General features: G+C 46.2%; 3 protein-coding genes across 3 annotated transcripts; all 3 read left to right on the top strand.

The window, feature by feature from the left end:
* The first annotated feature begins 2228 nt into the window (after positions 1–2228).
* On the top strand, positions 2229–4528 carry LOC9654209 (peptidyl-prolyl cis-trans isomerase CYP59). The gene is made up of 13 exons (XM_002983053.2): positions 2229–2351; positions 2405–2509; positions 2561–2678; positions 2734–2784; positions 2835–2926; positions 2978–3074; positions 3125–3244; positions 3300–3377; positions 3427–3473; positions 3532–3587; positions 3639–3788; positions 3849–3924; positions 3979–4528. The coding sequence occupies exons 1-13, from the start codon at positions 2254–2256 to the stop codon at positions 4331–4333; spliced, it is 1443 nt and encodes a 480-aa protein (XP_002983099.2). The 5' UTR covers positions 2229–2253; the 3' UTR covers positions 4334–4528.
* Positions 4529–5351: 823 nt separating this feature from the next.
* LOC9654026 (phosphoglycerate mutase-like protein 1) lies at positions 5352–6574 on the top strand. Its single transcript, XM_024688127.1, has 8 exons — positions 5352–5389; positions 5433–5585; positions 5643–5710; positions 5770–5932; positions 5984–6058; positions 6107–6195; positions 6241–6360; positions 6416–6574. The coding sequence occupies exons 1-8, from the start codon at positions 5360–5362 to the stop codon at positions 6462–6464; spliced, it is 747 nt and encodes a 248-aa protein (XP_024543895.1). The 5' UTR covers positions 5352–5359; the 3' UTR covers positions 6465–6574.
* A 5557-nt stretch (positions 6575–12131) lies between these two features.
* Positions 12132–14464, top strand: LOC9654025. Its single transcript, XM_024688029.1, has 4 exons — positions 12132–12236; positions 12303–12629; positions 12684–13283; positions 13342–14464. The coding sequence occupies exons 1-4, from the start codon at positions 12132–12134 to the stop codon at positions 14095–14097; spliced, it is 1788 nt and encodes a 595-aa protein (XP_024543797.1). The 3' UTR covers positions 14098–14464.
* Positions 14465–14904: the final 440 nt, after the last annotated feature.

Here is a 14904-nt window from a genome sequence, read left to right as displayed (position 1 = left end):
GCTCTTGAGCACTTTAAATTGGAGTTGCGTTTTGGCAATCATGGGAAAGTTAAAGAGAGCTTTCTTAAAGAGACATTAAAAAAAGCAACTCAACAAGTTGATGCAATTGGGTATGTTCCTCTTTTGAACTTTAAAATGTTTACTACTAGTGAGTAAGACTTTCTTCATCAATGCAGAGACCAAGCATTTTTGCATCTCTAGCTCTTACAATGCTTCAGCTTCAAGATTTCCAAGAGCAAGTTACTGGCTTGTTGCTTTGCAAGTTTAATCAGCTGGACAAGCTACCACCAATTCCCGAGTGTGCTCCAAGATATAGATCCCCTGGAATATTCTTCATTTATGCCATGTGGCAGATGGTCAAGTCAAAAGTCACCATGCAATCATGACTATTAGGAGGGCATTTCTACACAAATCATGAGAGACTATAGCATAGTTTAGCAATAAGAATAAAGAGTTTCTCATAATGTTTTGAAGGGAGTGAGACTTGGTGTCTCACTTCTAAAGACTTAGGTGTTTCTTAATTGTCAATTCCCATTTAAATTTGTGTAAAATGATCTTGTGGAAATGTTCATGATAGGATAATCTTTCTTATACATATTATTCATGCTATTATATTATAACCATGCTAGGGTGTTGCAAGTGAGTGAGAAGTAAGTGACAGGCAATATGTGTAAAGTAGGGAATTATAAAGGTTATGTGCTAGGAGCTATCTATCTTCTTTATGTGATAGGAGATATTTATAACACACTTTACCTCTCTCCCCTTAAACTCATTAATAGAGCCCTCATTTATTCCTTATAGTTCCAAAGATCCACAATAACAATATATTTATGATATATTTATTGATAAATACATATGTTATACCCCTTGAAATCTCTATTGACTAACAACTTCTATTAAGTCATAGACTCATGGTGATTCTTTCATCATTGAATGTCTAACAAAACAGAAGATGTACTTATAAATTTGTTCCAAAGTATGATATTGGAGGCATCATAGACCATTGCAATACTGCCCCAACAGCCCAAGCCCACTGAATTTTTGCCATTTGCTATGATATTAGAATATAATATGTAATAAAGTGTGATAGCAACTTAAATAGAAAACATGGAACATTAAGTTATGATATTTAGTTGCACACTAAGTTTATATCAGTTTATACTAGAGAAGATTAGATGTTGAAAAGAACTAGTATTTAGAATTTTAAATAAAGTTTGTAAATATTTAAATGCATGAACTAAAGATATTTAGTTGTATATTGTTTATTTATTTTTGACAATTCTACATAAAAATAGAAATCAAAGTTATTTAATTATACATTATGTTTGGACATGTTTTTGGTTTACTTAGCAAATATAGACTGTTGTAAATATACTTCAAATACACTTGGATATTCTATGATATTCTACCATCTAACAGTTATTATTCATTTAGATTAATCTTGTATTTATATACTTTTTAAAAACACTTCCTAGTATATTCTAGTTTATTCTACTATCTAATGCAAAAAGATTAATCTTGTGTTTATAAATTATAAATATGTGTATAACTATAAACTTCCATTTAATCAATTGAATTAATAAATAATTATTAAGCAAACCAAACATTGTTACATGCAACACTATTTTTATTGTTTATAAGATTTATAAGATATGTATATCCATATATATCTTTATAATATAAAACATAATGTCCCAGATTTCAAACCAAAGGAGGAAATACAAACTTCCTGTAGAGAAAAATGAGCTCCCCAAAAAGATTTCCTGTCATGTGGCTACTAGTTGACAATGTCTAGAATTTGGAGCTCGAGTGCCAAGTATAACAGTGTGCTCTCCTTTTTGTGTGGAGAGAACGTGAATGCTGAACCAGTCCTGGTTGCCTCTCACCTCCAACTTGACATATATGAGCTGTTCCAGGAGTGTTGTTGTTGGGGTTGAGAACCCGTCCTGGTCGCCTCTCATTTCCAGCTTGATCCGAGATAGTTTCAGCCGCGGTCGCTCATGTTAAGAACGGGGAGCAATGTGGCCTCCAAAATGAAATTCCTGGGCTATCCATCGATTCCACACCCCTGCCTGTATCCGGCTGCTAGCCATTGGAGAATCCATTTTCGAGAGCGGTGTAGCTTGCATCTAAGCTACACAAACCGAAGAATCCTCGGTCGCATTCTTCGCGGCAAGAAAAAGGAACATCTCCAAAAAAAGGGCATATGTTTTAGGATATTCCTCCTCTGGAGATTTAGGGTTCTTCGCGGCGATGGCTGTGCTTCTCAGCACGAGCGTGGGGGATATAGTCATTGATCTTCACGCCGAGAGCTGCCCAACTACGTGCAAGAACTTCCTCAAGCTTTGCAAGTAAGTTGCCGGCCTCGCAAGTAAGTTCTCATTGTTGGGTTTGTTTGATTCAGGATCAAATACTACAACAACTGCCTCTTCCACTCGGTTCAAAAGGATTTCATTGCTCAGACTGGTGATCCCACGGGAACTGGTCGGGGAGGAGACTCAATCTACAAGTAAGCTCAGTTCTTCTTTTTTTTTTTTCCTCTCTTGATGATGCGTTCCAGGTTTTTGTATGGCGATCAAGCGCGATTCTTCGAGGATGAGATCAACCAGCGGCTTAAACACGACAAGGTCGGGGTCGTGGCTATGGCTAGTGCTGGAGAAGGCCAAAATGCTTCCCAGGTTTGTTTATTCTCTCTTTGTGTCAGATTTCGTCTCATGTTCTCCTCTTTTTTAGTTCTATATCACCCTCCGGGACGGCCTTGACTACCTTGACGAAAAGCATACGGTAAGCGTCTTCTAGTTTCGAGTTCGTTGATGCTTATTACTTTGAATCAGATTTTTGGGGAGGTTGCGGAAGGTTTTGAAACTCTGACGAGGATAAATGAAGCTTATGTCGATGACAACCATCGGCCTTACAAAAACATACGGTAAGTATCTCCCTTCTTCTTGGGCGTCGGTTCTAAGTACCTTCTTGACAGCATAAAGCACACGAGCATTTTGGATGATCCCTTCGATGACCCTCCCGAGCTCGCTGAGTTGATTCCAGACGGATCGCCTGAGCTGAAACCAGAAGAGGTTTTCGAAGATCGAAATACTCGTTTTACGTTTCTAACACTGGATTTCAGGGTATTGACGTGAGGCTGGAGGATGACTGGGTTCCGCTGGAGGAGTTGCATGACGCGGAAGAAGTGGAGAAGAACGTTCGGTCGCGGGAGGCACACACGCGAGCAGTTGTCCTGGAAATGGTGAGCTTGCTTTTGTCATTCTTGCGACCTGTTGTGCTCAAGCTACCGTTTGTAGGTGGGAGACATTCCGGATGCTGAAGTAAGACCTCCAGACAATGTGCTCTTCGTATGCAAATTAAATCCTACCACTCAGGTTGGTTTGATCAGTACGCATCATTTGGCCTTAACCTTTGACGTTTCAGGATGAAGATCTTGAGGTGATATTTCAGCGTTTTGGGAAGGTCATTTCGTAAGTGATTGTACTCTCGCTTCTTTGGCTGAGCTTCTCTTACGTATTGAATGGACAGGGCAGATATTATTCGGGACCACAAAACGGGAGATAGCCTTTGCTACGGCTTTGTTGGTACGTCGCTTTCCAGCATCCGAGAGCATTCCAATTTAATCTCTTGTGCAGAGTTTGAGGCCAGAGAATCCTGCGAAGCTGCATACTTCAAAATGGACAACGTATTAATCGATGACCGAAGAATACATGTGGACTTCAGTCAGAGTGTGTCAAAACTGTGGAACCGGTACCACAAGTTTGGCGCCCAGGACGACAAGCAAGGTACTTGTGTGACACATTTTTTATGTGGAACTTGAAACTGACTTGTGTTGTTATTTTCAGCTGTTGATGGCTTGAGCCAGAGGCCGAAGTATGAGTTGAAAGTCACCGACGGGCAGCGTGGGGGCACAGGAAAGAGGTTTGTCTTGGCCTGGTTTCACAGCATCAGTGTTCTAATAACTCATCCTCGCAGATACGAGATGGTTTTCGATGAGACCGAGACGGACAAGAATGACAATGCAAAGAAAAGAGAAGATGTTTCAAGGTCGCCAAGATCTCGGAGCCAGGTGGAGGAGAGACAACGGAGCTCAAGGGACGAGCGGCATGATCGACATGAGCGATCCTCGGACAGAGATAGAGGTCGCAAGGACGAGCGAGACAGAGATCGCAAGGATGATAGAGATAGAGATCGGGACAGGGATAAAAGGAGGCACAGGGACGACGACAGGGAGCACAGGCGAAGGGACGATGAATGGCGCGAAAGAAGAGAAGATCATCACCGGGAAAGATCTTACAGGGACGACGATAGGAAGAGAAGCAGGCGATGAAGACTAGAGATAAAAAAAAACGTTTTTGTACCAAGCTGGACGTTGACAAGATCAGTATATTTTTCTCCATCTTCCTCGACCAAGAGCTGCTTCCACTCCCCATTACTCCATTCCATGAGTTTGTACCACTTTGTTGGCTTGAGCAACGTCCTAGCCTTGATGCTAAACTGCACTGTTGTAGTAACTTCCGGATTATCAGCTCGTCTCAACCATGGATCATAAACCTCGGGATCACAAACTTGTGGATCATCAATTCCTCTCAAGCATGCAATCTCCTTCCACTACTTCCTAAAGCCGGAGGAGCCCGAGCGTGGGATCATAGCGAGCAACAGTGAACCCATCCTGCCACTTCTCAAGCCTGATCTCTGTAGGTGCTCGAAACTTCCCAGTAACAGCACGGCCAAGCTTCACAATGGTCTTGTACTTCTCATCTTCTTGCCGTCGTACTTGACCACCAGCTTAGATTTCAACCCATACCAGTCACCCCCATCAGAAACTGGGCTGTTCACGTAAGGGCTGTTCACATCGGCTATCCACCGACGGATGCTCGAGTCGAAGACGTTCCATGATGAAAGCCCCATAAGAGAAGCTTGTATTGTTTCACGTCACTCTTGTCAATCACTATGGCCATTCCAGCATTGGCAATGTTTCCGTCGGATTCAAAGCTTACTGCTTGCATCGCACATAAACACCGTCTGTATCGCCTTGAAATCCTGCCAACTCGCAAACAAGAAGCAAGCGAGGTTGTTGTCGTGCAGAATAAAGCAGAGCTGGATCTTTCCACGCGAATAGAGATCAATTATACATCGAGGAGCTAGAGAGATTGTTTGACTAAAAGTTGCACTCGACTGGACTTGCCAAAAGCATGAGTTTAGACACCTGTGCACGCATGCTGCCCAAAACCAACACTCTGCCAAAATCCTCCAGTAAAATATCTTTGAGGAATAGCCTCCATTATACAGATAACTTCCCTTTACGGGTTGACGAATTTAGGTCTATGATCTTGCCTAGGGTTTTACAAACTCCATGGACGATGACAAGAAGATCCTCTACCTGGTAAGATCTCCTGTGTGGCTTCGTTACTCACTGTTTGCCAAAGGTTCGGCATGCGCAAGGCCACCACAACGTCGGCTATGCCGGGACGGTATTCAGCCTTGCGCTGCGCATGGTGGTGCCGCGATGGCAGCTCCTGGAGCGATGGAATTGCTTCGGCATTGAAGACGCGAGCTTGACACCCACGGGGTGGAAACAGGCAGAGTTCTTCTTCTTCTTCTTCGTCTCCATGAATGAAATGCTTCTTGCTTTGCAGGTAAAGGAGCTCCGGGAGCGAAACGTCCACGGTGGAGTCGACCTCGTCGTCGTTTCGCCCATGACAAGGTGTGCCACAGAGTCTCAGTTATGACACTGATGGGGGATCTGGGATTTATCGCGGCCAGGACTTTGCAAACCGCTGCTGGTGTGTTTGGCGGTGGCGAGCGCAAGCCTGGCGAGGAGCTCCCCCCGCTCATGGCCGATGGTGTTGGAGCATGCCCCGGAGCTGCGGTTTCTAGCGTCGGCTGCCCGCCTTTCATCGCCCTCGAGCTTTGCAGGGAGCACACGGTAATGCTACTTGATCTTGCCTCTTCTTGACATGCCCGATCGATCACACAGAGTGTTTATCCCTGTGACAAGAGGAGCTCCATCAGCAGGTGCAAGCAGCAGTTTCCGGCAGTGGATTTCTCGCAGGTTCGTGCCTTGCGCGTGTTCTATCCAAGACCACATTTTTCTTCACAGATCATGGACGAGGAGGACTCGCTATGGAGCCCGACGCTGCCAGAGTCGAAAGCGTCGCTGGATGCTAGACGGCGAGCGTTGCTCCAATGGTATGCATGGCTCGCTTCGATTTTCATCTCGTCCAGTTCATGCAGGCTGGCTGCTCGCAAGGAGAAGAAGATCGCAGTCGTCTCCCATTCCTTCTTTCTGAGCAGGCTCGTTGGCGCTCAAGACGGAGATGGCGAGCCAAAACTCGAGTGTCGGAAGCGTTCCAGGTAGAATGAGATTTCATCGGCTTTGTGACGAACAATGGATCTCTTTGTGTTGTAGCTTCTCCAACACGGAGCTGCGGACAGTGGTGCTCCACTACAAGCACTAGAATCTAATATTTGTTCCAGTATAGCAGGTAGGGAGATGAAGATGATTTTCATGCATTTTTGTTTGGATTAAACAAGCTTGACGTTAACAAAATCACTATGCTTTTCTCCATCTTCCTCGACCAAGAGCTGCTTCCACTCCCTATTACTCCATTCCATGAGTTTATACCACTTTGTTGGCTTGAGCAACGCTACGTTTACTGTGTTAGGGGGCGCTTCCTCCGTCCCTTCGGTGCCGCTGGCTGTCAAAAAACATGATCAAAGGCAAGCTGCATGTCAAAAAACATGATCAAAGGCAAGCTGCATCGGACTTCCCGCCAAAGAAACAAACAAATCTACCATAAGAACTCATGAGTGTTTGAAGTTACCTGTGATTTGATCCACAAAGGATCTTGGATGATCGACTTGACAGGGGATCTTTGTAGAGCTTCGTGAGATGGGACTCCAATGCGGGCTCCAGCTCCATTGAGCCATGATCTGCAGCAGGTATAGTGTCTTCTCTTGCTCCAATTGCAAAATCCAGAAAGAGGATCAGCAAGACACATTTCTCAAATGGAGATTGGTCATTGCTTACAACGGCCCAGGCGTAGTGATCATGCACCACATTAGCAATGAATTCTTGAGGTCACAATCCAAGCTCAAGTCATCTAGCAACAAGCACTTATACAGTCCCTCCCAAGCATGGAGGAACACACTACTTGTGTGCTTCTTCACCTCCAGGCGAGAAATTTTATAGCTTCTAGCGCGTGTGTTCGAAACTGCTCTTGACCAAAAATGCGCTCAACAAATCGCCGATCATCTCTACTGATCCGGTAGAGAAAGTCCATCAGCATATAACTGGCGGCGGCTACTCCTCATGTGTCTAAACATCCCTCTCTCTTCCTCAAATCAATGGGCTCACACCTCCTCGCCACGATCTCCTGGCTCCCTCCCGCGCCTTGTAATCCCGCCGCAGCTGCTCAATGTACGCCACCTCAAACCTGAAGAGATTCACGCAGCAATCCGGTTCCCAAACCTTGTAATCTTTAATCTCAATCTCGCGATGGTACTCCTTCCCTCGATCCACTCCACCAGCTGGTTATACACGTCGGGCTCGTAGCAGCTGTTCGCCGAGAAATCCATTTCCCCTGGCCTCTCCTGCAGCAGCTTGCTGCACAGCATGTCGTCCTCGAGCTCCTCAACCACCCGGGCTTCAAACCGCAGCATCACTTCCCTTGAAGTTCCCTCCTGCTCCGCCCAGCAGGCCATTCGCTCCTTAAACTCTCTAGCACCTGGAGTGGATTTGAAAATCACATTGGACGGTGTGAACTTGGGTTTCCACGATGATCTCCGGATGAGCTCCGCCAGCGAATTGCTAAACTTGGGCATTTGCATCTGCCGCTTGACGTCCCGCTTGACATTACCGCGTACTGCTTTCACGAGATCTCGGTGCGTTTTCTCATCCAAGCTATCCACGCCAGAGCGGAGGTCGGCGTAAGTGATGCCACCATAGGGGCCCTCTACAGTGTAGAGGGGATAGGGATCATAACAGTCATCGATCACCTCGACTCTGGCGATGAACATGTCGACCTCCGTGGCCTTGCAGGCTTGATCCCACACGCGACATAATCGAAGGTCTAGCCTCCGCACCACAGTGTTCAGAAAGCATCCCGAATTGTCTGATTAAATTTTGACCAAGGCCCAAAGGCGTGTGAGAAAAATCCAAATCCTCTTGCTGCCTTGAGAAACACAATTTGCACAAACACACCTTGGGCCTGGGCTCCATGTGAGCATTGTTGGCACGCTGCAAGCCGAGCGAGCAATCCTAAACTTGCATGCAAACCCATTTTTTCTGAAACCACTGAACGTGATCCATGCACGAGGTTGGCAGTATGTTTACTCTATCTATTTATCTATCTATATGCTGCTGTTTTGATAGTCTAAGCATAAAATTGATGGATGCATCATGCAAGGGTTTGTGTGATCTTAGATTCGTCCCCACCGATTGATCGAGCCAGCAGTGCCAAGAACATAAAAAAGGGAGAGAGAGAACATAGCAACTCATCTTTCAAGCCAATAATTAGCCAAGATCCAGCCAAGATTATTGCCAAGAGAAGCTATGGAACAAGGAGAGGCCAAGAGCATTGAACTAAGAAAAGCTAGGAAGACCAAGAGCAAGGTGAAGTCTACAACTTCTGAAGAGCTTGGTGTCATGCACTTTGCTTGGTGTCTTGCTTGATTGTAATAGTGATCTTCGCTGATGAGCACTTGACCTTGTCAGTTCCCAAGCTGCACAAGATGCGAAGAGTATATCTTGATTTGGAATTGATGACTTATTCTTGGCTATGCAACATTGCTTTCCATTATTCTTGTATTGACTGGGCCTTTGTTTAGAAGCTTAAGACCATTGACTACGGTGGATTGTGCTGAACGGACGACGCTCGGCTTTGAGAGGTCGAGTGGTTCGACCACGTGGCTTTCTTGCTTGTCTGTCTGTGACGACTTCTTTCTCTGCTTGGGTATTCGTCATGTTTTGGCTCTTGATGTAATTCTGACTTCTTCCTTTGCTTCGGAGGGGAAATTGTCTTGCTTAGGAGGCCTTGGGTCTTGACTCAGTTCCCATTGCCCACATCATGGTAACGCCAAGTTCTCAGCATCCAAGGTGTTGCTGGCTGACTCCGCAATTGGAACTGGGGCGAAGTCCAACAGTTGAGCTACTTGGACTTGATCCTTGAAGGACGCTGAAGTTAGTTCGGCATACTTGGTAGGGCCTGCTGCCTTCTCTCAGTGCTTGAGATCCTTGAAGAATGCTTTTCTCTTCGTTTCTTTTGTTTTGCCATACTGCAGAGGTTACCATACTTGCAGCAGAACTTCTTGAGCTGGTCCATGTCTAGATCTTGTGGTCGATGTAGCTTGTGTCTTCCCATTGAGATGAATTGTTGTGGGCGCGAGCTTCTTGTTGTGGGTGTAGGTGCTGACTGAAGAAGCTGTTGTCTTGTGGCGGCTGGCTGAGAAGCTGAAATGCTCAAAGACGAGGAGTTAGGAGGAGAGTGTGCTGAGAGGGCCTTGTCTTGCCGTGAGTTTAATCTTGCGTCGCATGGCTGAGGGAGCTGAAACGGCCTAGCTGGGCTTCTCTGCCCATGCAGATCTCGACAAAGTGTCAAGCCTCGTCAAGACTTGTTCTGCCAGCTCCATCCATGGCCAGCTGCAACACGTCCTTGAGAGCCCGCTTCATCTTCCACACCCGCCCTCGACGTGAAAGGGTGACGGGTTGTTAGAGAGGGAGCTCTTGATGTAGGAGGGGGTTGGACTTGACTCTCTGTCACTAGCTCACGACGCACTTAAGAACCCTTCTTCGTGCTCTTCCTTTATCGTCAATTCGAGTTCTCTGGAATACGCAAATCTAGAGATTGAGATGATGGAGCATGGATAACTGATGAGAAAAGCATAGTGAAAATCTCATCAATCAAGCTACCCAAATCTTCCTCTAGGTCTTTGGTTTGCTTGCACAGGATTTAGGGTTAAAAAATTTACCCATCTTTTTTGGAAAATGGGCTTGTCATATTCACAAAGAGGGAATCTAGTGAGCTTCTCGGCCGTGTAAAAACGGGCATCTGGACTAGGCAAAGGCGATGTTTGATCATGGCTTTGATCGAAATTTTGTCTTCTGTAATATCATGTTCCATGGATACACCTAAAAATGAAGCTCCGAGAGGCAAAACAGATCTTTTTCAAAATACCTGCGAGGGATGTAGTGGCATGGACGTCTATACTTGCAGCACCCAAGAAAGACAAGGCTAAAGCTGTGTTTGCAGCCAGCTCAGTGGAGTGCGATTGCGTGGTTCCTGTCTTTTGAAGGTATTTAGAGAGAAGAGTGGTTGGTTCTAGACAAGAGAAGGAGAAAAATCCCAAGCTAGCATCGCGGGTGACATTGTGGAGTTTGCGAGTTGTGACAGTTTAGAACCAGATCTCTCCTTTTTTTTTTTTCCCTTTGGGAACAAAGTATTTCTCTTTTACAGAACATTTCTTTGCTCAGGAATCGAAATGGCAGGACCACTTATTGAAAATCCATGAACTGAGATTTTGTTGGTATGTTTGTGTGAGTAATTTTCCATTTGAAGGGTGTTTTCTGTTCTTTGTGTCAAGGCTTGGACGCAGTATGTGCCAAACTCAGGGCTGTGCGCACTGGCCGAGGTGCAAAATTTTCTAAGTCTCAAATATTTACAAGTGTCAAAGCCACAATATTAGAAGCGAAGTGTCTTTTATATATCGGTGATGAAGTTTTGAAAGCTTGGTAGGAGGCTTCAGCATACGCTGGCGAAAGTAAGTCTTTCTTAATAAGCTGTCAGTTTTACTGTTTCGGTCTTGTTTGCTCTTCCACTCTTAAAGCTGCTGATGACTTCTTCTCGGTAAGATGACTCGGCTTTTTTGCAAGTTATGTGAGGTTGACGAGACATTACTAACAAGAGACTGATAACTGTAAGTTACGACATTGCTTCCCGTTTCTGACAATTGCCATTGTCTTTTATAGGTGATGGAACTACTGAATTCTCGATACAGAAACGGTAGGATACGTTTCTCTACTTCATTCATTTGCTATCATTCGGTTCTGCTCAGATCGAATCGCAGGTAGCCCTCAACATGATTCCCATCTGGTTTCTGGTGTATACGTCCCAATACCAATTGTTGCGAGCAAGAGAGACAAAAGGATGAAATGCACCCCCGTGACTGCCCGGCGTTCTAAGGATGGGAATCGACGGGGTGGCCTCCGAGTTGACCCAAGACAGAAATCGCAACAGGCCAGAGCAATCTCTGTCGCAACGAGCTGCGTAAGTTTCCATTTGGTTTGTTCTTACATATATTTGTTATTAGTTTCATCAGGAAAACGGGCGAACTCCTCCATCGGTGGAGATGTGCTTTCAAGGTGGTTCGTATAAAGGACGTTCTGGAGGAGGACAACTGGAAATGAACGAAGTAACGACCTTCTTCTCTTCTCGTCGTGATTCTACATTTTCAAGGTCGATGGACGATCTTCTACGACGGAAATTGGGTCCAAGGCAAGAGCAATACGTTTTACTATGCAAATGGCGACGTCTACCAAGGTCTCGTGCATGGAAAGGCAAGGAATCTTCGTAGCTCCCTCCATTTCCCAAGTACACTCGTGCAGAGGAATTTGAGAGGATGCAACTTGTTCTAGGTTTTCCACCAGCCACACCACAGTGAAGTTTCTATAGTCAAGTATTTCGTGTTTCTCTTTATTGCAGGCTATCTGGAGTTACTGTGTACAATAATCGCAACACGGGTTTCCAATGCTCACTAGCCACTTCAAAAGTGATATTCTTGATCTAATCTAACTTGTCATACAGGGTAAGTGGGGATACAAAGACTCACAGCTGAACGATCTGCGCTGCGCAATGTCTTTTAAAGGGTGAGGTACGTTTGAGAGGATGCGAGTTGAAATGGTTTCATAACTTAGATATAAATCAGAAGGATGGGTGGTTCGCTTCCAGAAGCAGTACAAAACGCGGGATGCTGGTTGAAAAAAGGCCGCTGATGATCCTCAGATTCGCGACTTGCTTGAGATCCAAGCAAATCTCTTTACATATATTCCTTCGATAATATTCCTCGTCTCTCACGATCTTCTAAATAGATTTTTTACATAGTAACCCTGCCCTATTATATTGGCGGCGATGGAAGCTCTAGCGTTGGCGTTCTCCTGGTTGCGACGCGCTCCAGCACAGGCAAGCAGGCAGGCAAGCATACAGGCAACAGGATTGAAGGTCCTCCTCCTTGAGGTGTGTACAGCTCGCTCGTTTCTGTCATTTTTTTCTTGTTCCTTGACATTTTTCGCGTGTGGGCAGACTCCTGCCGCAACAGCGAACAAGAAAGCGGAGGATTTCCCAGCGCAGCTCGAGGCAGTGATCGCCAGCAGTGACCCAGTTCCCGAGTATGATGCACCTGTACTCGAAGAGGATGACGAGCATGACTTGCAAGAGGTAACTCCAGATGAAGCTAATCTTCTCTTGCAGCCCGTTACTCCAATCGAGCTGGAGGATTCGTCCTCGCCAGCACCACCCTCACAGCTCGAGGCAGTTATCGCCAGTAGTCACGCGGCAGCGTCAACTGTTCCCGAGTATGATCCACCACCATTACCTGTACTCGAGGATTTCAACCATGATTCGCAAGAGGTAAGTCGAGAGCTTAGATGGTTTGCTTAGAAACGCACCAACCTTCTCTTGCAGCTAGAGGCGGTCGTGGATTCAGTTTGGTATACTTCTCTCGGTGGCAAGACGCTTGCAATCGACGACGACGACGACAACCTGAGCTGGGAGGATATCCAGAGCTACTTTCGGACCTGGACATTCCCGTCCGTGCAGCTACCGTCCAGAGCCGAAATGCATCTGGAGGTGGAGGAACTTAAGAAACTAGTTGGAGAGTGGACTTGGAAGCTACCGACCACTCTTCAGTCGATAAAAGAAGAAATGTGGAGTAGGCTTTTGAACGCGGGCTTGGAGGAGGACGAGGTGACGTCCCAGGAATTATGGGAAGAACTCAAAAACTTCCTCGGGTGGCATCGATTCCCAGTTATCAGTTCCCGACGGATGCTTCTGGAAGCAGCGCCAGGTCCTCCTATCTTCGTCTCCAACGAGAATGGACCTTCTGTGTTCCGCTTCATAGCTCCACTGCGCGCACAACAAGATGGAGAAGAACAAGCTTCAGTCTTTTGGCAGAGGTTGAGAGGCGATGGCACCAGCAGCGTGAGAAAGCACAGGAGGCCTCCAGACAAGAATAGTGAAGGACAAGAACTTGTGGCAGCAATGGCCGAGGAGTCATCCCACAAGGTATGTCTCTGTTGACAGGAATCAGATATGTATTTGTACTAAGATCTACACTGAACAGGTGCTAAAGCCTCATGCAGCAGCAGGATCTCGAAAGTTGTTGAGGCAAGCTGATGTTTCATCGTCACCAGCTTCAGTCTTTTGGCGGAGCTTGCGAGGTGATGGTGTGGGATTGCACAGGAGGCTTCCATACAAGAATAGTGAAGAACTTGCAGCAGCAATGGCCGAGGAGTCATCCTACAAGGTGGACACTGAACAGGTGCTAAAGTCCCATGCAGCGACAGGATTTCCATCTCAGAAGTTACTGGCTGGCGGCACTGGTGACACTAAGGAGGCTAGCAGCAATGCTTCACCACCACCAGCATCGCCACCATCTTTTATGTGGCGGTGGTTCCCTCGAAGCTTGGGCGAGGATGGTGGGAAGGCCAAGAGGATCAACACCGAAACGTTTCAAGAAGCTGAAGAGACTCCAATATCGAGCTCTCAGAGTTTAGTGTATGACGTCGGGGTGAGCAGCAGCAGTGCCAGTGCCAGTGATTTCATCGAGTTATTTGAAGGAGAAGGCATTAGCAGCAGTGATGCCTTCCTGAACTCGCTGTTGGAAGGCGAAGGTGGCGGCAGCAGCAGCAATGCGTATCTTCAGCTGGCTTCCTCCAATGATCTCAACTTGCAAGCGACGGCTGTGGCGGCAACCCCGCTGCTTCTTCCAATCCTTGCCGGGCTGCTGTTTGCGCTGCTCTTCCTCTTCGTCCTCTACGTCCTCTCGGTGATCAGGAGGAGGTGGGGGAGGACCAAGAGAGGGCTCCTGCCTCACTGAGTTCCAGCTTTCGATGCAAATGCATCAGGATGTGCAGTGGACGGGATCAAGTTGTCGCAGGCATGTGGATCAAAACTTGAAGGCCGGCTTAACACTCCGTGATGATCCCCGTCGGGAGTGATAGAACTTCGGTGGCAGATTTTCATCGGTTGGAGAGAAGGTGGCTCTAACGTCATCAAGGCAAGAAGTGAGCGGAGATATCTTACAAAACAGAGGTTGCTGGTGGTTCCGGAGTTTTGTCTGGTCATACACAGCTTTCTACACCGATTGATGGTGTAAGTGCAAGCTAGGAAGGAAGATCAAATACTGAGTGTTTGTAGCATTTAAACTTTGCTGATTCAGAAAAACAGTTTTTTGTTTTCTTCAAGGCTTGGTGGGAAACAAAAAAAGTTGCCAAGACTAGAAGTAACACTATCACCGGCTTGTTCACGAGATGAGTTATTACCTTGTGTGAGAAGCAAAGGAAGCAATAGTTACAACTCCAGTAGCTTTATGCCAGAGGCTGAGAAAGGATGTGTGCGAAGCTCTCGTGCGTTCCAGTCTTATGGCCTGGAAGCCACGAGAGTGAAAGAAACTGTTTTGTCAGCTTTTCTTGACGCTAGATGGACCTGCGGCCATGAACATCGCCTGAAGAGTGAATGCGCAAACAATGGCCTCCATCAAGTCCCCACACAAAGGTTTTGCCACCGCTTGTAGTGGCAGCCAAGAGCGTTCCATCCTCACTGTATCAAAACAAATCTGTGTGATCAACATTAAGTTCTAGAAAAACTACGCAATGGATCCAGAGAGCCAGCTCGCACCTGAACT

This window comes from Selaginella moellendorffii, unplaced genomic scaffold (assembly GCF_000143415.4).
Source record: "Selaginella moellendorffii unplaced genomic scaffold, v1.0 SELMOscaffold_56, whole genome shotgun sequence".
In the NCBI taxonomy this organism is placed as follows: domain Eukaryota; kingdom Viridiplantae; phylum Streptophyta; class Lycopodiopsida; order Selaginellales; family Selaginellaceae; genus Selaginella; species Selaginella moellendorffii.
This window is presented reverse-complemented; position numbering and strand designations above follow the sequence as displayed.

Coding starts and splice junctions, on each gene's coding strand:
- LOC9654025 (XM_024688029.1), top strand. CDS start 12,132: ATGGAAGCTCTAGCGTTGGCGTTCTCCTGGTTGCGACGCGCTCCAGCA. Junction 12,237..12,302: donor TGAAGGTCCTCCTCCTTGAG/GTGTGTACAGCT, acceptor GCGTGTGGGCAG/ACTCCTGCCGCAACAGCGAA. Junction 12,630..12,683: donor TCAACCATGATTCGCAAGAG/GTAAGTCGAGAG, acceptor CTTCTCTTGCAG/CTAGAGGCGGTCGTGGATTC.
- LOC9654026 (XM_024688127.1), top strand. CDS start 5,360: ATGGACGATGACAAGAAGATCCTCTACCTG. Junction 5,390..5,432: donor ACAAGAAGATCCTCTACCTG/GTAAGATCTCCT, acceptor TGTTTGCCAAAG/GTTCGGCATGCGCAAGGCCA. Junction 5,586..5,642: donor CACCCACGGGGTGGAAACAG/GCAGAGTTCTTC, acceptor CTTGCTTTGCAG/GTAAAGGAGCTCCGGGAGCG.
- LOC9654209 (XM_002983053.2), top strand. CDS start 2,254: ATGGCTGTGCTTCTCAGCACGAGCGTGGGGGATATAGTCATTGATCTT. Junction 2,927..2,977: donor CGGCCTTACAAAAACATACG/GTAAGTATCTCC, acceptor CCTTCTTGACAG/CATAAAGCACACGAGCATTT. Junction 3,588..3,638: donor CCTTTGCTACGGCTTTGTTG/GTACGTCGCTTT, acceptor TCTCTTGTGCAG/AGTTTGAGGCCAGAGAATCC.